A 23,002-nucleotide genomic window follows, 5' to 3' on the forward strand; every position below is an offset into this window, starting at 1 on the left:
GAATTAGAAACATCCCAAAACCTGCACAAAAGACTCAACTCAGTGATGAAGTGAGCTAAAATGAGGTATAATAGTGAGAAGCGATGAACAGCTAAGAAAGAGCAACTATGCTCTATGTGGTCTATGCCACAGACCTTGGGGCCATTTTTTTAGTAGTTAACATTCACCAGCGGAGGTCAGTACATTCAACCAACAGAAGATAAAATGTAATCCCAGGGTAAATTTGGCCCTTCAGTGTATAAAATCCATGTAGACAAAATAGAGGACTTAAATATGGTTACCAATCATTTTAATACAAAAGTAGGACAACTCACAGAAGGAAGGAGAAACAGGGTGGAACGGTGGTAGGCAGGTCACGGGTCCCAATACCCTTACATGTCAAGAGATACTATAGAGTTAATGGAACAAAAATATAGTTTTCAGTATATTATTTAAGGCTATAAATAAAACTCATAAAATAAAATATAATAAAAATAATTGGGTTGCCAGGGGCTGAGGTAGGGAATGCCTGCAAAGCAGCATGAGGGAACTTTATGGTGTGATACAAATATTCTGTATCTTTTTTTTTTTTTTTTGGTGCCAGTTACATGACTGTTTAGGTTTGTCATAGTTCACAGAACGATACACCAAAAAATGGTGAACTTCACTGCATGTAAATTAAACTCAGTAAGGCCAGCAAGGGGACAATGAGATTATATATGAACTAAATCCTCATCCATCTTAGTGGGGGAACGTAACAGGTAATATGTGAAGCTGATAAATCAACAAAAAGCAATTGATATAAGCATGGAATTAGCAAGGAAAATTACCACCACAAAAAACAGCTAAAAGTGCTGCACGAAAGCAACACTGGAGAAAGAGACTACTAGTCAGCTTTATAATCTTACTATTTATCTGTTTTACTTATTTATTGGCACCAGCATTTAAAAAAATATGCATTAAAATATGTTTTAAAAACATTTCTTAAAAATAAAAAAGCTTCCAGAGTAGCACAAAGAACCTCCATACACCCTTTACCCAATAACCTCCTTTATAGCAAAGGATCCAGTCCAGGCTCACGTTACACCCAGATGTTATGTCTCTTAAGTTTCACTCAATCTCACTCAAGACAAGTCTTTTCTTTTCATGAGCTTGATGTCTTTGAGGATTACAGGCTGGTAATTTTGTTTTGTTCTTCAATTTGGGTTTGCCTAATGTTCCCCCACATTTAGACCCATGTTAAGTATTTTGGCCCAAATATCATTGAAGAGATGCTCTGTTCTGATTGTGTCCTAGTGAGTAGTACATGTGGTTGACTGCCATATTACTGCTGGTATTAACTAAAATAACATCTCTCAGATTTCGTCACTGTAAAGTTGGATTTCTCCCTTTTATAATTAATAAGCATTTTGAGGTAGGATATTTTGAGACCCACTAAATCTTCAGGATGCTTTTTGTCTGAATTGGTCATTACTATGATCACCAAATAGTAAATTTTTCTTTAGTGGATTCATAGATTCCTATTTATTCAGTGGATTATAATCTATTAGCATCATTATTGTTTTTTATTCTTAACTTGTTACTAAATGTGGTCAGTGGGAGTCCCTTTTCTGGCTTCTGTATCATTCTGACATGCCCCTGTCATTCTTTGAGCATTTCCTTAGTTTCCAACATAATAGAATGTTCCAGGCTCATCTTGTTCTTTCCCTGCCTCAGACCTGGAAAAAGTCCCTCTTAGAAGAGGTTGGGATTCAGAAACCAAACTTTGGGTATGCGGTGTGCTCTAGAGTGTTACTAGAGTCTTGAAGCTGACAGGACCTCTCAATGGTCACAGCTAGGAAATATGTACATGTATATACATAAACATATAACATTTACACATATATCCTATATCTGAGTATATCAACAACCATGAGTTTATAGTGATAACTCCAATTCCATTCCAATACCAAAACTCACCTTAGCCTTTCTCTCTCTCTCTCTCTCTCTCTCTATATATATATATATATAGGCAGATACATATATATCTGCCTCCTCTAAGAGTGAAAAATACTGGCTTTTGTTATCCTCAATATATTTACTGTTTGGTTTAATTCCTCTATCTGTATCCAGTCTTCTGAAGCTATTAGATTGCTACTCTACTTATATATCACCCATGCTGATTCTGGCCACTGCCAGAATCCTCCTTGGCCTGCATTATTTTGACTAAAAGTTTGAAAAGGAAAAATTAAATAGCCAAATACTATAAAAAGAACAAAAAAGTAAATTTTTGAGAATTTGTGTCAAGTAATATTCTTACTGCTCCAAAAATCAAGAGTAAACCCAGATCCATGGTTTCCCATTCCCCTCGACCACACCACAATTGTAATGTACTTCAAAGTTCGATCTGTTATAGAAAAAAATGAGAAGTGCACAACTTGACTCTATTATTCCTCTAGTAATATCACATACTTCCTATAGTCTAAACACCCCCACACACACATACACACACAGGCACCCCACTTGATGCTCTGGGCACTTGGTAACTTGAGTTTATCATACGGGGAAAGTCTTTACCTGAAATGTCACAGTAAACTGTCTGCTGGTAGAGCTTGGCTTCCAAAGGATTAAAGTACACCGTAATTTCAGCTGATGAATTAGGCCAGACATCACCTTCCTGAAAACCATGAAAGAATCATTAAAAAATAATGTGATAAAAAAGTGCCTGAGTGTCTCAGTCAGTTAAGCATCTGACTCTTGATTTTGGCTCAGGCCATGATTTCAGGGTTGTAAGATTGAGCCCCAAGTCGGGCTCCACACTAGCGCAGAGTCTGCTTGAGATTCTCTCTCTCCCTCCCTCTCTGCTTCTTCCCCTGCTTGCACACACACTCTATAAATAAATAAACAAACAAACAAATAAATAAATAAAATCTTTAAAAACAACAAATCCCAATGTGATGAAAAGAAGGCACTGCTTTTAAATGTTGCTATTATGTTACAACTTCAGGAAATTTAAAGGAAATATTTTTACAACAAATAAAAGCACTATTTTACCCAACAGATAGTAAATTTATGCTACTTGCTAAGAGATGGTACAATTTGGAAATGAGCTTCAAAGATATTTTAAGTGAGTTCATGAATATAGAATTACTAAAGGATGTTTAGAACATTTTTAATATTTGAGTATTCAGTGGACATTCATTGTATGCCAACAGATGGCCAGCACTGGGCTTCAGAGATGAAGAAAGGTGTGGTCTGAGATTGCATGGAATGCACATCATAACAGGATGATAAATATGTATTTAAATATTTTATAATATGTGTGAGAGATGCGGCACCTTATATACATACAGGGTCCAGATGGGCTTACTCTTGAGGTGATAGCATGAAATACCCTATTCTGTGAAGACATAGCAATGGCCCAAGGCAAAACAATGACCAGATCAAATTATTGATTCTAATCCCTTGTGATATTTCTCATTTTAATGCAAGCCACTCAAAAGTCATAGTAAAGAAACTGAGCTTTGAAATTATAATACAACATGCCACATATGAAAATCCCCTTGAGGTATTCTTTGAAAAGTATTTTTGTATTAACCATGTAACCTGGAACCTCTTCATTAATTTTTCAGGACTATAAAAGATTAGTAGCACCTGCCTCAAAAGGATTTCCCACCTGAGGTCTGACAAAGTCATGCAGGTCACATGCTTTGCCCTATGCTTGGTACAGAGTAAGAGCTCATTAAATAACTGTTTAGTATAATTGATGCTATTTTTATGCCACCTAGAAAGAATAAGATGAAATTACTGAAAAAACTGGGGAAGAAAAAAGTATGTATTTTTCAATGGTTTTTATAAGTAGACCAAGTAGGGCATAAGTGATCATCACAACCAAAGATCTACATTCCCCTGGTGGGTTTAGATACCGCTTTGTTTGGGGGTGTAGAATGGACACAGATAACCGTTTTATTTAAACCAACTGACTAAAGGAGCTACCTTGGATCCCAAGAAAACCTATGTGAGAAAGTCTCACCAGGACAGGAGGAAGTGGCCCTAAGGATATACTGGAAATCAGACAAGCTCAGTACATGGGGAAAAATTCAAGCATCTTATAGTTTGGGGTGAGCCAGACCACTTTCAAAAGCATTATCCCAGCAAAAGAGTCCAAGGTCCATATGCATACAAGAAGGCAACACACTTAAGTTCTATCCCAGAAGCATTCCGGGACACCCCATCTGATAATCATCTGATGATCAGAACTGGTAGGTTGGAAAATGGTAGGAAGACAACACTCCAGAGGTGACCAGAATCTCCCCAGAGAAGGGAGTACTGATGATTGGATGTGATACAGAAGAGGATCATCTGATACAGAGGCTCCCAGAGACTGAGAAGCCCTTCTGCTTCAGACGGAATCTGAGTCCATGGGGTTCAGCCAGAGTGAATGGGACCATGGGCTCAGTGCTTTCTTATCCTGGGCTGTGATGGTTTTACTGTGCTTGCAACATCTGTTAGTAAATTGTAGCTTTTACTGAGCCCTGGAAGAAAATTCAAGGACAAATCCTATCCTAAAACCCTCTCCTGGGTTTGTCGCAGGTAATGTGCATTTAGAGGACTATGTCTATCTATAAAAACAGAAGTGTGGTCATTCGGTTTCCTCTCACAGAGGGATGTTTTCAATATTAGGTCATCTGAAGGAGTTAGGAACATGTAGAAGGACAGTTATTTTTCAGTTGGTATTAAAATAAAAGTGAAATAACTTCTATTTCTTTGGAGCAAAAACTCAACATAGCACTTCCTAGCAAGTCGAAGAAAATAAACCTCAGAAACAGGTGATCAGCCTAAGCTGACCCCACTTTCACTTACATTGCTCTGAAACATTTCATATTACTTCTCCAACCCTCCTGAGATTAGCTTCCATGTCACTTGAGTCTCCGAAAAGAATGTTCCCTTCATTACTGCTCGGTTTTAAAGTCTCTTTCTGGAAACCAAAACATTCAGAATTTTCCCTGGCCCACTCTACCATCAATATCCTTTCTTCTCAGTCCTCTAAAAGCAGCCTCATCACACAGAAACCCTGCTGTTCTGCTTGTCTTCCACGTATGACCCTTCTCCCATCACTGCCTATTCTGTTCCAAATGAGAGATTGAGTCTATAGGATATTATCTGTAAGTGACCATGTTTTGTTTGTTGAAAATAATTGTCAAGCTGGCCTTCAGTAATGCTATAATTATGTTCCTTCATGGTCTTATTATTTTGTCTTTATCCTCAGATCCATAGATGCATTTCACTTATCAATCAAGTGGCCTTCTAGAAGGAATCAGCTTTGAATTGAATTGAGTTCAAATTGTACTTTGAATTTGGATCAGCTTTTCAGGTCTAAAGCTAACTCTCATGTTGCAGCTTTTACTCAAATGTTAAATGTCTCTGGAAATGGAACTTCATGTCTCGTTCTGGAACAAGAACAACCAACCAAGTGACCTAATGGATATAGTTCCGAGACTTTCAGTAAGATGTCTATGAACACACTGCCACTAGTTCATAACAGGTGATTGACACCATCATGAGAAAAGTAACCTTTTAAAATTATCTTCCAAAAAAAAACTTACATTGATGATGACTAAAGGGACTCTTTTAAAAATCTCCCTTGAAAATCCTTAAATGAAAAATATTTTAAAAATCATCTTCCTTCCCACCTATCACCCATCTCCCTCTCTCCCTCCTTTCCTTCCTACCTCCCTCCGTAGTTGCCTCCCTCCCTCCCTTCCAATTTTAGTATATGTGCTGCCAAAGCGAGCACCCTCCCTCCCTTCCAATGAAGGATTATTTCTTGCGAATTTTGCAAAATCAGAACCCAATGCAAGAACAGAGTTACATATAGGTTTAATCACTTCGTTTATCTGGAAAGTAGTTTACAGTATGACTCAATGCTTACACTGGTCACATAAAATAGTTGCATTTTAATCTCTAACTTAAATTTAGAAGAGTGATCTAAACATTTGCTACTCAAATATTATACTTTCTAATCATACTCCCTAATCTGATGAGACTGAATCACATCTAACACTACATCATAATATTGGCAACCATTAACCCAGAGCTCATGTTCCCAACACTGTGTTAAGTGCTGATACACATTATCTATCTTAAACTTTACAACCTTGCGAAGTATTATCCCCACTTTAAAGATGAGACCACCAAGGCAAACAGAAGTTAAGTATCTCACCCAAGACCACACCAACTGTTAAGTGGCAGAGCTAGGATTTTGGAATATATTTTTAATTTCCTGAACCCGCCTGCAATTATAACAAAAGGCCAGGCCTCACCTTTCTCATGTTGTAAACAAAATGGCAGAAGATCTCTAAAAACACTACAACTGATAATCAGGCTTAGATGAGGCCAGCATGACTTGGTGTTCCCATCTGGTGAACAAAGCAGGAGGCACTGTATGCTCATATGTTCAGGTACCTTGGAAGGTGACTGACTCACAAGGGGTTCTTTTGGATGATACAGTCAATATTGCAGCTTTTGAGAAATGCACTGGAAGATCTTTATAAAGCTATCCTGGTTGGGTCGGGGTGCAGTCAGCTCAGAACAAGGTCAGTGAAAAACGATTTCAAAGCAGCTGTATAATGTGTGATGAATTCTATCATGTTCCACCAAAATGGAAAAAATCCTGACTACGTAAACAGATATTTTCAGCTGTGTTATCATATTTAAGGAAAATTTTTAAAATTTCTCTTGAGGAAATAAAAATATCTTTTTTTTAAGGGTTGCTGTTGTGGTTTGTCTTGTTTTGTTTTTTTGAGAGAGAGAAAGAGAGAGGGAGAATGAGCAGTGGGGAGAGGCAAAAGGGGAGAGAGAGAGAGAGAGAGAGAGAGAGAGAGAGAGAGAGAAAGAGAGAAGCAGACTCCCTTCTCAACACCCTCCCTTCCTGTCTTCTCAACAGGAAGCCTAATACAGGGCTCGATCCCAGGACCTGGAGATTGTGGCCTGAGCTGAAGGCAGAGGCCACCCAGAATGCCCCCCAAAATATCTTCTTAATCAAATTTCTATCAATCAATTAAAAAAAAGAAGCACTGATGAAAAACCACATCTGAGTCACCCCCTGAGATCGCTCTTCCAGAATCTGTCAGAGCAGTGAGAGAAATTACGGCTCCCCTCATAATCACTCAGGCCAAGTTGAAGTTGTCTCAAAGAGAAATAAGTGGGGGAGAAATGGAAGTTGATATATTAAAGGTAAACTTCCGTAATCATCCTTGAGAGAAGAGATTGAGTTGGCACATGACATATCAGGAGACTTTCTACTCCAATGTAATTCCTGGGACAAGACACTGTGATTTTAGTAATCATTTTAGCAAAATTTTGATTCTCAAAATAATGGCCAGTAAAGTTTCTAAGAGAGGGATCTAAGATCTGGTCATCTGTCAGAGCAATTTCACTAAAGGTATGTCCTGTTTTCAGAGAGATACCCCAACTCAGATGCACTGCAAATTCCACTGGGGTTTTCTAGGAGCTGGGGCATTTGTGGGTGATGTTCTTCACATCCTTCTCTGCAGAGAAGAGATTAGTGTCCCTTTCAACACTGAAGGCTTTATTTATTAATTTATTAATTTATTTAATGAGCCATGAGGAGCTCTGCTGTTTCTAAGACTTCCTCCAGGCCTCCCTCCACCTACAACGGTCCTCCAGTCCAATAGTGGATGTACCAGCACAACTGGAAGAGGTTTGCCTGAGTGCAAGGATCGGAGAGGATGAAGAATAATAAAGGGGGGGGTGGCTGAAGGATGGAAAACTGTGCTGCCAGAAGAGCTGTGACTTGTCAAGGACAGTTTGCTCTCAGCAGATTCCTGTCCTCTTTTCTCCCTTCTGGTGTCCATTTCCGAGGAGTCAGCTCCCATATGTTTGCAATGTGACTCACGACTAATGGTACAAGAAGTGGAGGGGTTTGCAGTAAAAAGTTAGATCTTTCCTCTTTGGTAGCTATCTGGGCTTCCACCCAGCCTGGTTCTGCTGAGCCTACATGCTATGCCGATTTGGGGAAAATAAAGCAAACTAAATTTGAGCTGTGCTTTCAGCCTGAATTGCTGAACCGCATGTTTTCTGTAGGCTTAGATGACGACAAAGCATGGTTTACGATTACTTACATGGTAATAAAGAAATGATCAAGTTTCCCTCCCTTTTTGAGGCTTAGTTAAATTAAGCTAAAGCTTCCCTAGGGATATGGATGAAGTTTTCTTTGATGGAAAAGACATTTGCCAACAGAAGTAGAAATGTTTTCCCTGTTCCCTGATACCAGCAACCAGGATCAGTTTGGGCAAATACCTTTCATTCCCAGGCCTTTCTTTTTGAGAAAATATCAAGTGCTCAACATTCAGAAAATTGCTGCATCTTAAAAGTGCAACCTGAGCCAGTAGTACCAGAGTCCAGAAACAAGGCTAGCACATCTGTGCTGTGATTTCTCAGAGGACTCCTGGATACCCATGGAAATTGAAAGCTTAATTCTCTTTTTGCCCTGTGATGTTCTTCTGCCTCACGATTCTCAGATTTGTGGTTTTTGTCTTTGAATCTCTCTCACTCATGGTACCCAAGAGACCTAAGCAGAGGATATAACATAATGAGACTGTCAAAATTCTGTATAGCCAGAGTCCATCTAGTAAAATAGAATATTATATTTCTGAAAGTACTCAATTCCACTTGCTTTTCTGGAAGGCACAAAACATGCATAATAGACTTAGTTTTGCCATTTTTTCCCCCAAAGTGGTGGGAAAAAATATACAGATGAAGATAGCCTGGGAAATAATCAGTATTCTATAGAACCAAGTACCTTCCCTACGGAAGGCATAAGTGGAAAATTTCAGGCTAATATTCTAAGACATTATCAAAAGAATTGACATGAGGAACTTGATATAAATTGTAGTATACACCACATGCACTAATGACTAGAATGACAATCTGACAATCATGGCTATCACCAGAATATCAATAAATTACCAAGTGAAGATTTAAAAAAAACCCTTCCAGCCTTCTACCCTGTATCTGCCCTGATGGTCACTCCGGGTCCTCATCTACCCCCCCCCCTTTTTTTTAAACCAGTGAACACCCTTCAGGTCTCTCAAAAGACAAATTACCACCTCTGCATTCTGAGGCCATATCAGTACCCAAGACATACTCCAGCATAACTCAAGGTTTGGATAACAAACTCTATGGCAATGTTATACAACAGGCATATTGAGAACAAAGTGAGGCAAGACAATGGAACTACCCAGAGGTCAAGTGATGAACAGGTGGTAGAGGAGACTAGGAACTTGCAGTTCTAGAGTTTGGGTCAGCATTGAGTTAAACTACTTCTCACATGATCAAATTAATAAAATTTTACTAAATTCAAACTCATCACTACCTCTAGGCATTTAAGAGACAGTGACTGATCGGGATCTTAAATCTACTTGTTTCCAATTATGGGAACAACATTCCCATAAAACATTCATTATGTGCGGAACACAGTAAGGGCTAAACTATCCTTGGTTTTAGGTGATGCATTGAAGAACCAAGATATTTAGATGTGTGTCAGAGAAAATAAGCATATCATTTCTTATTCTTTTTAAGATTTTATTTATTTATTCATGAGAGAATAAATAGAGAGAGAGGTAGAGACACAGGCAGAGGGAGAAGCAGGCTCCATGCAGGGAGCCCGATGTGGTGGGACTCAATCCCGGGTCTCCAGGATCACATGTCTCCAGGATCATGCGGGGGAGCCGAAGGCAGTGCTAAACCACTGAGCCACCCAGGCTGCGGTCCTTTCTTATTTCTTTTCAGACTCTAAAGTAACAGGTATTTTTCAAGTTTACCTCATTTGAAGACAGTGTCCTTCCTTAGTGGACACAGAGGCTGAAGAGTCCATCAGAAAGCAAGGTGGTCTCTAAGCCCCTGCATCCACCTTTTATATTTATTTTTTTGGACAGGGGTAACCATTAGCGATTGCTTGTTAGATCAGTAGGTGACAACTGCTTGGTTTTAATCTTCCCTGATTCTACTGTGAACTCCACTTATATCAAGAAGCTAATTAAAAGGGATCACATCCTAATAGAAAAAAATAATCGATGATGCATAGAAATTAAATAGTGATGATGTGGCATAGCTGATCTAATACAGGAGTAAGATTCAGAAGAGTACTTCAGGAGAAAATGGTGATAAAGCTGCCAGAATAGGATAGAAAGACATGTAAGATACGCTGATGTGCTCTCAGCTGGCTGGTTCTCTTAGCCATCCTTCTCTGTGAATCTATAGCCTCTCCTCTCTCTGCAGGGGCCCCAAAGATGAGCATCTGGGGGCTGTCTAGAGCTGTCCACAATTTTTCTAGTTTGCTCTGCTCTTACAATTTCCATCTTCTTTGCATGCCTTCAATGAAGATTTTTTTTTTTTAAGATTTTATTTATTTATTCACGAGAGACACAGAGAGAGAGGCAGAGACACAGGCAGAGGGAGAAGCAGGCAGTGATCCCAGGATGCAGGATCACAACCTGAGCTGAAGGCAGACCCTCAAACACTAAGCCACCCAGGTGCCCTTAAAAAGAATATTCTTACACAAGAGATATTAATCCTAAAATCATAGACTCTGGAGCCAGACTGCTTGGGTCCAAATCTGACCTCTGCCAGTTACTAGGTCTGTGAATTTGAGCAAAGCTGCTTTAGCCTTCCTAGCCTTCAGTTTCTCCATCTGTAAAATAGGGGTGATAATAGTCACTTCCTCTTTTTAAGAGGATAAAATAAGTTAATATTTAAGTGATGTGTCCAGAGCGGTGCCTGCCATGGTATACAGTATGTAAATGCCAATTACTACTATGATGAATCCCTTTATGATAAAGAAAAAAGATGTATTTTCTTTATCAGTCTCAGTATTCTGCTCAAGTATTCAGCAGTCTCAAATTTAGACAAGAGGCAGAGGGAGAAGCAGGCTCCCCACAGGGAGCCCAATGTGAGACTCAATCCTGGGACTCTGGGATTACGCCCTGACCTGAAGGCAGACACACAACTGAGCCATGCAGGCATCCCAAGATTTCTATATAATACAAATCTTGCTTCCACTTCTGATTCTTCTCCTACATTATTTATTAGTAAAATTCCAAAACTTCCTGGACATCTATTATCATCTCAAATTCAACAGATTCAGAACCAGACTCATCATCATCAACTGACTTCCCTCCGTTCTTCCCTTTCCTTCCTTCTTTCCTTCCTTTCTCCCTCCCTCCCTCCTCTCTCCTTCCATCCTCCATTTATTGGCACTGCAGTAGACCTGGGGCATAGGTAAGGCTAAGGCACTCCTTGACCTTAAGGAGCTCAGAGTTTGTTTCCAAATTGGAGAATCAAAATTTATGAGTCAAAAAGGATCTAAGTGTCCTACCTCAACATCCTAATTTTGTGTACAAGGTAACCAAAGCCAAGAGAGATCAAATGTCTTGTTTAAGGTAACATGTGCTATTGGCAAAGCCTGGAGTTAAACCCAAGATTCCTGATTTGCTAATTTCCGTCAAAAGTATCATAATTCTCCTAGCCACTCTAGTTCAGATCTGAGGAGACACGGGATTCCTTACCATGTCTTACCCTCAACAATGATTCAAAAGGCACTTTTATATCTTTCTTTTGAACATTTCTCACATTCCCCTATTTCCTTTGCTTTCCAACTACCAGCAGGCTGACCATCTAGGTTAGCATGACCTTCACACATTACCCTGACCTTGCCTGCAGAGATATTCAGTCTCCCTGGTACTCGCGGCACTAGCACATGTCCCCTACCTGACCTGCACTACCCTCCCACCTCCAGTCCACCCTCCTCCAAATTGACCCACACATGGCTACCAAGATATTTCTAAAACACCTATACATGTCATGCTCCTGCTTCAATCCCTACAGTGAGGCTCCAATATACTGGACATGCTGTGTGGGAGAAGGGGTCTGTGGTTATGGGGAAATACTGCTTGCACTCTATCCCCGGGAGAATCATTTCCTCTTGAACTAGTATTTCCCAAACTTATTTGACCACAGAACTTCCTTATTCCAAAGAACACACATTATCACCCCTCAGATCCAGTATTTGCAGAAACACATGTGGGAAGCAGTAGCCTACAGGCTAGAGTTCAACAGATTGGCCATGCAGGCCAGACTTCCTCTCTTCTCCTTCCCATCCTTCCATGACTGCTTGCTCCAGCAAAACTGGTTCATTCATTGCTATTGAATACTGTATATTCACAATTTCTCCAACTGGAGATATTCTTCTTCCTTTCCACTTACCCTTCCTCCAAAATTCAGTTCAGGTCTCACCTCTTTATAAATACCTTCCCAATTCTCTCATCCAAAACTACTGTAGCATTTATTTACTTGTACTAGAAAACCAAAATCTCAACAGTAGAAAATATGCATAGCTCACCTTTTTATCAAGAAGCTAATGAAATGACAAAATTTTGCCTATCAAATAACTTCAAATTAATTTATAAGGTAAGATTATATTCCATTCACAAGAAACACATTTCTATAAAACTATCAGGATCTTGAAGGAGGGGGAGTAAAAGGAGATTTAACATCAATAAATAATTCACTATTACTGACACTGAGTTTGGCTGTTCTGACCAGAATAACTTTAGGAAGATACTAGCAAAGTTCAATGCCTTCATTTTCATTTTGCAAAATTGTCAAGAACCAGCTAATGAATACTATCATGAGATAGTGAACAGTGCACAGAAAAAACAAAATCATTACAGATGCCATAAATACCACTTATACTCTGAATATTATCCCTTCCTGTTTCCAGTGATTTTTCACAGGATATAAACAAAATTAGTCTCATTATTTAAAAGATACCATTCTATATATCCTTATTTAAAATTTTTTTCTTTCTAATGGTGAGAATATGCCTTGTGATAATAACACACAGTTCAGCTCCTATCTAAAATTCAAAAGCAAACATATTAAATGTCCATTTTAACACATGTATCACTACAATCTCCATAAGAAGCTTCAAGTTATGGAAGAACTCATGAAGAGAAGGAGAGCTGAGGTAACCCTAGTCTACTTCCTGAATTGAAAACATACCAAAAATCACCTGTGGGCCTCCCACCTCCTCCTGGCCACCAATGTTTACCATTCTAGAGCCATTCATTCCCAAAAGGCTATAACAAACAGGACAGCAGTTATCGGCCTGGATCTACAATACTAGCCGGGATGAATCTTGGACTGCTGATACTCTGGACCTTACCAGTGTGTCTAACATTACCATGACTGATTGCTCCTTCTTGTCTCTGTCCAGCTCAGCCTTTGCTTGCTTAGACTTATAATGCCTTCTTAATGTTTTTTAACATCTTCTGGTTTGACCTATTATCACAGGGACCTGTCCTGTATTTCCAAGACTATATGATCATCTTGTTTTAACCTCTTGCTGGTCTAGCCCATCATACATGAAGATTCCTTTGCTCAGCTGTGCCCTGGACAGTCTTCTGAGGTGAGAGGAGATTTAGCCTCAAGCCATACATCCCAGATGAGACCTTTACTTCAAACAAACTGATCCATTCATGGAGCCTTGAATTATCCCTGCCATACACATTCCCCATTTTGTTTTTCCTAAGTCCTGTCCTGTAAGACCTAGTTCAAGGCTCTGCTCCCAAGAAACCTTCCCTAATTTGGCCTATGATAATCACCTCAACCTCTGAGCTAGCATATGGACTGTCTTCACCAGAGATTCATACAGCAGGTCTGCAAAACAATAGTCCCAAAGCATGTCTCCAAGGAGAAGGCTCTCTCTTGGAAATTACGATGTACATTATCATATTGAAAACTTAGACATCTTACAGCAAAGAAACTTTTCAAACAATATTGAACCCCCTGTTTCTTTTTCTTTTTTAAGATTTATTCATGAGAGTCATAGAAAGAGAGGCAGAGACATAGGCAGAGGGAGAGCAGGCTCCAGGACCCTGGGACCATAACCTGAGCCAAAGGCAGTCACTCAACCACTGAGCTACCCAGGTGCTCCTGAATACCCTATTTCTGAAACTCATTTAGCTATGGAATCTCTTTTCTATCTTCCAACCTCCAAAAACAATTTGGAAGGGATGCATGGGTGGCTCAGTCAGTTGGGCACCTGACTCTTGATTTCAGCTCAGGTCATGATCTCAGGGTCATGGGATCAAGTCCCAGATGAGGCTCCACGCTCAGTGCAGAGTCTGTTTGATCCCCTTCTCCCTCCCCACTGCTTGTACTCTATCTCTCTCAATCTGTAGATTGAATAAGTGAATAAAATCTTTAAAAAACAACAATTTGGAAGTGCAGACATTAAGAAAAAAATGCACCCACAAGCCAGTGACATTTCCCACTAGCGATCCTGCATTCTAATGTGTCCATGTGCCATTTCTTCTCTCCAAATGGTTTGAATAGTAACAATCCAACAGCTCTGATTAGCTTTGGGCTTTCTCAACTTTTATTTTTAGCAAGAGAGAAAGAAAGCGTGCATGAGCAGAGAGGGAGGGGCAAAAGGAGACGGAGAAAGAGAATCTTAAACAGGCTTTATGCCCAGTGTGGAGCCCAGTGCAGAGCCCAACAAGGCTTGATGCGGGGCTGGATCTCACAATCATGAGATCATGATCTGAGACAAAATCAAGAGTCAGACACTTAACTGACTGAGCCCCCCAAGTACCTCAAGGCTTTCTCAACTTCTACTGCTATTTTTACTCTTATATCCCTGTATGCTTGATAGGTATAAGGTCATGCACAGTGCCTAGCACATAGTAAATATAGAAGATTCTAGCTACTTTCATTTTGAAGCAGTAGGGAATGTGGTCAAGAGCTAGGTCTGTGAAATTAGACCTACCCTGTTCTAAGTCTGGCTCAGCCCTTACCAGTGAGGTTGAGGACTATGTCTCTTTTGTTCACTCATGCCTTGTACAACACATAGTGCCTACTACAGGACATAGAGTTAATAAGTATTTATTGAGTGAATTAAGGACAAAGGAGCTCTCAACTCGAGTTATTTTGCCCACCAGGGGGACATTTGTGATGGCTGGAGACAGTTTGGGCTGTCACAATTAGCATCTGTTGGGTAAAGGTCAGAGAGGCTATTAAACATCCTACAAGGTACAGGACAAGGAATTATCTAGCTCCAAAGGTCAACAGTGCAGAGGCTGAGAAAACCTGCCCCAGAGTCAGATTGGTCAGGGATACATTTCTAAATATGGACCCTGCTTGGCTCAGAGCAAGTTACTGAATTTTTCTAAGTCTTAATTTCCTCATCTATAGCATGCAGGACTGATAATATCTTATAAGGTTGTTGTAAGATAACATAAACACAAATTAGATAAGTTGAGTAATGCACATGAGATGTTTAACACAGCAATTGCTGGGTAGAGAAAGTAAGATCGTTGAGCATTCTTACCATTAGCCTTCATTCACTGTCTCATAATGATATGAGGCTTTCAGCTGAAATCTTTATGTTCTCAGAATTCACTATCAATCCCAGAGTGAGTACTTTAATCAAAATAAGCCCTGCACCCCCACTTATGTTTACTGTATAATCAGATTTTATTTCCATGCTCACCAGGGGCTCAATGGTGAAAATGTTACTCAAGAAGAGCATGCTGTCTGCCTGAACCAGCCTCCTCTGATTCTCAAAGGTGCGGGAGAGAATGGAAAGACGTTCTCGGAGTGAAGGATCAATAATGCACTCTTCAAGAAACTCATCAGTCTCATTCTTTTCCTCTTTGCTCAGATCATCACAGACCCTGAAGAAAATACAGCAAATGTGAGATTCATTTTGGTACTCCCATGAATATTGTAAAGGGCTCCCCTCCAGTCCATCTCCCTGGAAATGGTCTCACCCTTCACCCTGAGGTGGTCCCTTTGTGCACTATGTCGGTAACATACTGAGCTAAGTGACCTTGGACTTTAACCTCTCAGGAGCATCAGTTTGCTCATCATTATTCACTTGCTCTAACAAGCCCTCCTGGGCTTCCTGTTCTACTCAATGACCATTTGTTTACTCCTGAGCCGTTATGTATATTTAGTCAAATACTTTCTTTCAGATAATTATGTTTCCCAGACTGCTTTTTATATATTTAATATCTACCCTGCCTTTCACATGTGAAAAATTATTTTATTTCTTTTTAAACTTGCTTAGCTGTTAGTTACCTAGAGAACAGGCTCTGAAAGCAGCAAGGACTAGACTTGGATATTGATTTCTGCTACCATTTACTAGCTCTATGACTTTGGAGGTTCCTGAATGCCTCCCAGCCTCAATGCCTTCACCTACACAATAGAGGTAATAGGAGCTCCTCCATCATAAAGATGTGTTGAGGATAAAACATCATCAAGTACCTGGTACAGTTCCTGGGACAGAACAGGTACTCAATAAATACCATTTTCTCCCCAGGGTCAACCATAGGCAACTACCAAGCTGTAAAGCTTATAAAATGCTCAAATCACACTTAAATACACCTCCTTTTTTCTCTCCTTCTAGCTTTTAATATCATGATAATTCAAAAAAAGCAGCCTTCCCCCAACCCTCTCCTCATTGTCCTCACAAAGCTGTATTCACACTACTCCTAGTACGTGTTAGTTACTTCATCTGCACTTCGAAGACTAGATTTTATCTCTTTCCAGGACATAGAACCATTTTCCCAGCATTTTGCTGGTATTGCCAATGGTGAGAGACAATTTATTCAGCTAAGTGAGTGCTCAGTAAGAACATGAGTCACTGAATTCCTGTCTCAGCCCCAACTACTTTCTAAACGACTTCAAGCAGACTGTATGTTCAGCAATGCCAAACAGCTCTTTTTAATAACTTTAGTATGCAGGGTCCCTTGGTCACAGAGCACAAAGAAGTCAAAGAAATGGGTTCAATGTGTTCTGGTCCCATGAAGAAAGCACCTTGTGCTTCCTTTCCATGGCTAGCTGGAAAGCAGTGCCCAAGGTAACCAGAACAGCAGTCCTTCTACACTGCTGGGCAGAGCTGGACAAATTAAAATCAGTCCACAGAAAGAAAGGAAGTCACTTACTCCTGTGAGTGGATTTTATACCTACTTTTGGGAAAATATCCTGAAGAAACAGTCATGGATATGAACAGTAACACAGCCAGAAAGATGTTTATCAAAGCGCTAGCAATAATACTAAAAGATGTGGGTAAATTTGATAGGAGAGATCAAAGGATTGGTTAAACACATAATAGGAATCACAAACATTACATTTCTCTAGGGGGTTATAGTGTGGAAATAATACATCTTATATGGACCAAGGATGATAATGCTGCATGAACTGATGAGCGTGATTTACTCAAATCTTAACAAGAGAATACAAAAGAGAATAAAACAAAAATTCCCAAAAGGTCTTCTCCTACGTTGCTATGACTCACGAGTCGCTCACAGCCACATGATGTGAAGCGGGTCATAATGTACTATATATCTTCCTCTTTGCCCTCTGATTAGAGAACTGGAGCTATGGCTGAGTCTAAGAAGGGAAAGTGAAACACCTTGAACTGAACTGTGAACTGAACTGAGTCCAGCAAGACTTCTATAAACCTCAGTCGATTGTTCGGCCATCTAGTCCTCCTGACACCTATTGTCTCCTATGTTCAGAGGTGCTTCTGTTTTACAGAGGAGGAAACCTCTCCTCCTCTGAGAGTTTGATGCCTACAAACTGGGCATATGTAGAACATAACAACACACTAGCCTTTTCTCTCAGTAAAACCATGATTTAAGTCATTTTATAAATGGTCAGGCAACAAATACAGTCCAGCCTATGGACTACAATGAATGGGAAAGCCTTGTGTCTCAGTAATGAAACAGTAATGCTCCCTCATAATGAGGTGCTAGAGACCCTGTTCCTTGCAGCACCCCCAAGGAGTGTAACTGGATGCTGAGGAGATTAAAAACTAAAAGCTTTGGCTTTCCAGAAAGAAATACTCTCATGTACACACTTGGCATGGAAAAGATGAAGTCATACATCTTCAAATGGACCATGTGACCCTGGACATTGAGCAACTTTGTAATGACTATTATAAACTGAAGACTAGGTCCTCCTTCCTGTTTACCAAGTACCACTCAAGTCTTCAGATTCCTCAGTGACCTTAGGGAAGAGATGAGGCCCCCAGACACAAGTAAGATTAAATTTATTATTAGCCAGGTGGTAAGCTCAAAGCCCAATTGAAATTGATCTATCCAGAGAAATATGTCCTTTCCTGCACCTGAATGTTGTGAAATAAATCCATGCTGACAACCTTGTGGAGGTTCCATTGAGGATTCTGAGAGTTCTTGTATAAAACAAATCTAGAATTAGAGCCAAATGCTACTGAAACGATGGCCATGACTTTCATGGAGAAATGGGGAGCAAAAATTCTCAAGAGCCCGTGCCAAGTCTCTGAATCTAATAAATTGTGATAAGAATGAGTATGAAAGAATCTTGTAGGATGTTTTATAATCCCTTAGGACAAGAGAGAGGAAGTAGAGAGAGATGAATGCAGCTTCTATTTCTGAAGAGATTAATTTCTCTGCAAGTCCCAGAAAAAAAGTCAACAAAGAAAAAGACCCAAAAGATAATTTTTTTAAAGCTCCCTATATCTCATTCTGAAGGTTTTTAAAAAAGTAAAAAATAAAAACAAAAGTTTTCAAAGCCCAAAGCTTCTTCTCAGGGGGAGTAACATCTTCATTGTCAGAGTCTAGAGCCTGGGATTAGCCTAAGGTTCTCAAATATGAACATATGTCCTAATGTTGGTACCAACATGTTTTGGTTTGGTAGGTAAAGAGGAAGTCATCCTTCTTGGAATGGAAATAATAATTGCCAGAAAGGAATAGGGTTTCCTATTTTTGATTAGGGCTAGAATTCCTCCACAGGGAGAACAGATACCCAAACCTTGCCCCAAGTCACATCATAAAGAGGCTGGAGGAATGAGGTGACTGGGTGGCACAGTCAGTTCAGTGTCTGACTCTTAGTTTCAGCTCAGGTCATGATCTTGGGGTCCTGAGACTGAGCTTCAAGTCGGACTCTGCTCTCAGTGTGGAGTCTGCCTGAGACCCTTCTCCCTCTCCCTCTGCCTCCCTACTCATTCTCTCTCTTTCTTTAAATAAATAAATAAATAAATAAATAAATAAATAAATAAATAAATCTATCTATCTTTAAGAAAAAAATAAGATTCTGATGGCCAGAAACCACAATGACTAGAATAGGGTCTTGAGGGGATCCATTAAAGTGATTAGCATTTTCGACATGCTCATTGAGCAACTTTTAGCTCCTGTAAGATGAATGCCTTAGGACAACCTTCAAGCCATATTATAACTGGACAGCAGTGGGCAGACTCTTGAGTATCACCTAAAAATCTACACTGAAGTTTTTTATTTTTATTTTTATTTTTTAAAGATTTATTTGTTCATGAGACACAGAGAGAGAGAGGCAGAGACACAGGCAGAGGGAGAAGCAGGCTCCATGCAGGGAGCCCAGTGTGGGACCCAATCCCGGATCCCAGGATCATGCCCTGATCCAAAGGCAGATGCTCAACTGCTGAGCCTACACTGAAGTTTTAAATTTTAGGTCCTTGGGGAGCTGAAAATGGAAAATTTTTCTCTCAAAGTGTACATGAGCCCATTTAGAACAGATCCTCTCTGCTCCAAGTTGAAGACCAAACTAAATGTTCAGGAAAGAGCAAACCTGTCTGTATTTGTCTTGCTTTTCAAGAGAATGGGCATTCCATGGTTAGTTATGTCCAGGACAAAAATTCATGACTAATAACATGAACTTCAATTTTAAAAATACATTAAAAAATGGAAAGTTATGGCATGCTTGGGGATATATCAAGGAACAAGAAAGGCATAAGACGGAAAAGATATCCTCACCAAACAAGAAACTGGGGCATAAATGGCCTATTTACCCTCTAACTCTATTTCTCCTCTTGTCCTGACCATCTGACCCTAGGAAAGGGGCAGGGATCAGGTAAAGAACAGCATATTCAATAACCTCTTCACTTAAATCAACCAATACAGTTTGGAGAAACAGGAGTTGTGTTGCCATGTGTCACCAAAGTGAAAATGGACGTATTCTTATTTGGTCATCTGAAGCCACTTTTCAAGTTCATTGTTTAATGGAGGAGCATCAATGATCAAAGTAGGCTTCCAATCACCATTATGAAAACGCTATTCCACATTATTCCCTTGCTACAAAAAAATTTGCTAGAGGAACTAATAGAGCAAGAAAGATAGCAAAAGAAGGACAACACAAGGGAAAAGGAAGAATAAGCCTCAGGATAATATGAAGGAGATAAGGGGTATGAATACTGAGGGTAGTAAAGTAAAGGAAAAAAAGAAAGAATGTCCATTCATGCGTAGTTAAAAATATAGTCTCTATTCCTGGAACTCTGATAATAATTGGTTTAAGTTTTTCTTGAGTTTCACTGTTGAAATTGACTTCCTTAAACTTTTTGGACATTGGCGTGGCATCAGTCATGTCTTATACATGTAGTCAAACGCACATAGCTGAAGGTAAAGCTGGCTTTCCTACTGATAGTGTATACCCATTCTCCCTAAAAGATTATGCCCACAGGCCAAGCAGGATATTGAAACACTATTTACTAGAGTTTCTTCATTTGTACCTGCTTTCCCATTTTATCTTTAAGCATGCCTGGACCATTTTGATTGTTGGTACACTCACGAAAGAGGGAATCAGGATAAATGAAGGAGTAGATGAGCAGTTTCCTCTTGCCTTTTTGAACCACTGGTATTTCTATACTATGAGGCAAACTGAAGTTTTTAGGCAGGAAAGACTTTTCTTTTCCCACTTTTTAAAGATGGCACAGTGGTAATTCAGTGATTAAAGCTCATTGTCTGAATGATAAAGCTTCTGGTCCACTGTGTCCTGTCATTGTCACAGCTCCTTCTGATTCAATTAGGGACAGCACACTGGGGGATTTCTGCCTGGTTTCCATGGACCTAAGATTTTTATTTTTATCACATACTAACTTGGTTTTAAACAAAGCTTTGAAGCTTCCCAGGGCTAATCTTTAATGAAAATGGAGAGGCAAATAAAAAAGGCTGAAATAAATTCCAATGAAAGCAGCAAAAGTGCTAATTCAGGGAGGGTAGAAGGAGATAAAAATGAAAATGGACTTTAAAAGAGGCAGGGATAGATTCAGTAAAAAGAAATATTCAAAATTTAACCATGATGAGATTAGTTTAAAAGGTTTGGTTTGCCACTTTATTAATTTTCTCCACTGCCTTAAGTATTTTAAAAAGTAGAAGATTAAAGATACCAACAAGAAATCATTATTAAATTATATGGTTAGCAGGGATTTAGCAACGCTACTAAAACTGAGAATATAAAAGCCATTATATCTAAGCTCTTCTTTTTCCTCATTCTTCATATTTTCTGGAAAATTTCCTCACTGAAAAAAAAAATCCACACTGATCTCAATCCAAAAGAGATTATTTTTAGAAACTATGAAATCTGACCAATCTGATTAGAGTTATGAAACAAAATACAGACCTGTAGGTTAATTTTGAGAGACTAGTGAAAAAGGATATATTTGGTCTTTAAAATCCAGGAGTTTAGCTACTAATAAATTATAATCAGGTTAAGATTAACCAGGGATAGACAACATTGTGTTCCTCAATTCAAGTTCTTTAAATGAAAAAAAAGGAGCATCATACACCAGAACCAAGTTTATAAAAATCTGATCTTGAGTTGGTTAAAAACTTACCACCAATGTCAGATTTTTTCATAATAACTAAGCTTTATGTTCCTCCAAATTACAGCATATTGGTAGTTTTTCTTACAAACCTGCATTTTTCTCTGTCTTCCTCTTCCTGAGTAGCAAATATCTTCCACTGGAAATGGGCAATGATGTTGCTGCGGTTGTGAATTGTTACAGTACGCTGACTGGCCAGAGATATGTAGGTTTTCTCAATGAACAACGAATTCCGGTCCAGCCTTATATTCATGTCTATGGCAGCTCCATATAGAGATAAAAAGACTTTTTCACCTAGAAATCAACAAAGTGCAAATACCCCTTGAGATTTATTCAAAAATGAGCTACTAGCTCTTTTTTCCCCCAAGGTGAAGTTATAGCACAAGCATTAGACATTTTATTATTTTTCTTCCCCCCTCATCAATCCAGAGATCAGACATGATCAGAAAACTTAAATAGTATGTTTGGTGCAGTTATAGAGAATCAAACTATCTTATTTGGTCACTGTAAAAAAAAACACATAAAATATGAACTGTTACAGTGGGTGTTACAAGACCTTTTCTTCTTTGAAAATTTAAAAAATTTTTTATTTATTTATGAGAAAGAGAAAGAGAGAGAGCAAGCATGGGGAAGAGTAGAAGGAGAGAGACAACCAGACTCTGCATGAGTGTAGAGCCCAACAAGGGGCTCAATCTCAGGACCCTGGGATCATGACCTGAGCTGAAACCAAGAGTCAGATACCTAATCGACTGAGCCACCCAGGTGCCCCTTCATGGTAGTATTTTAAAATCCTACAGCCGGACTATGAGAGCACCATGAGTTCTAGAATTATAACCATATGTCTCATCTTTATCCCAAGCATGAGCTGGAATTTTGATTCTTAAAGTAGCTGTACCAAGTATATCTAAGAAGAGCTGCTCAGGATGCAGGGATCTAAGTCCAACCAAAGGGGATCAGAAAGAAAAAATTAATAACTTCATTAGTAAAACAAACAAACAAAAAACCTCAACAAACAACTATTTAAAAAGAATCACTTCCTTAAGCAACAACAATTAAAACAATGAAACACACACACTATATCTAGGTAGTAGTTACATAGAAAGAAAACAAAATAGAAAGACCAAAGTTATGTTTAAATTTTTAAATGTTTAATGTTAAGAACACCTTTATTCAGCATACTACTTTAAGTTCCTGACTTCATTCAAGATGCATCAATTCCCTTGATTCTAAGTAGCATAACACATGAGCCCCTTAGCTCCCAAGAAGATACAAACTTATAAACTATGTTCCATCTGATCTCTGCAATGTCACAGCTGGTGCCTCACTCTGATATCAGAGTAGAAA

At 39.2% G+C, this 23,002-nt stretch overlaps 1 protein-coding gene across 11 annotated transcripts in view; it reads right to left on the reverse strand.

Moving 5' to 3' along the window:
• Window positions 1–23,002, reverse strand: part of HYDIN (HYDIN axonemal central pair apparatus protein) — a 358,050-nt gene that overhangs the window by 235,557 nt on the left and 99,491 nt on the right. For 10 of the 11 annotated variants that reach the window (XR_005990460.1, XR_005990461.1, XR_005990462.1 and 7 more), the window contains exons 8-10: window positions 21,751–21,952; window positions 15,533–15,716; window positions 2,536–2,635 (exon numbers count right to left, since the gene is read on the reverse strand). Coding sequence is in view for 8 of the 11 variants with exons in the window: in XM_041773068.1 (XP_041629002.1) it covers window positions 2,536–2,635; window positions 15,533–15,716; window positions 21,751–21,952 (486 nt within the window). In the remaining 3 variants the exon portion in view is untranslated. Of the gene's footprint in view, window positions 1–2,535; window positions 2,636–15,532; window positions 15,717–21,750; window positions 21,953–23,002 lie in introns of those variants that run through there. The other variant, XM_041773070.1, reaches the window with a different exon arrangement.

Source organism: Vulpes lagopus, chromosome 10, assembly GCF_018345385.1.
Source record: "Vulpes lagopus strain Blue_001 chromosome 10, ASM1834538v1, whole genome shotgun sequence".
Lineage (NCBI taxonomy): Eukaryota > Metazoa > Chordata > Mammalia > Carnivora > Canidae > Vulpes > Vulpes lagopus.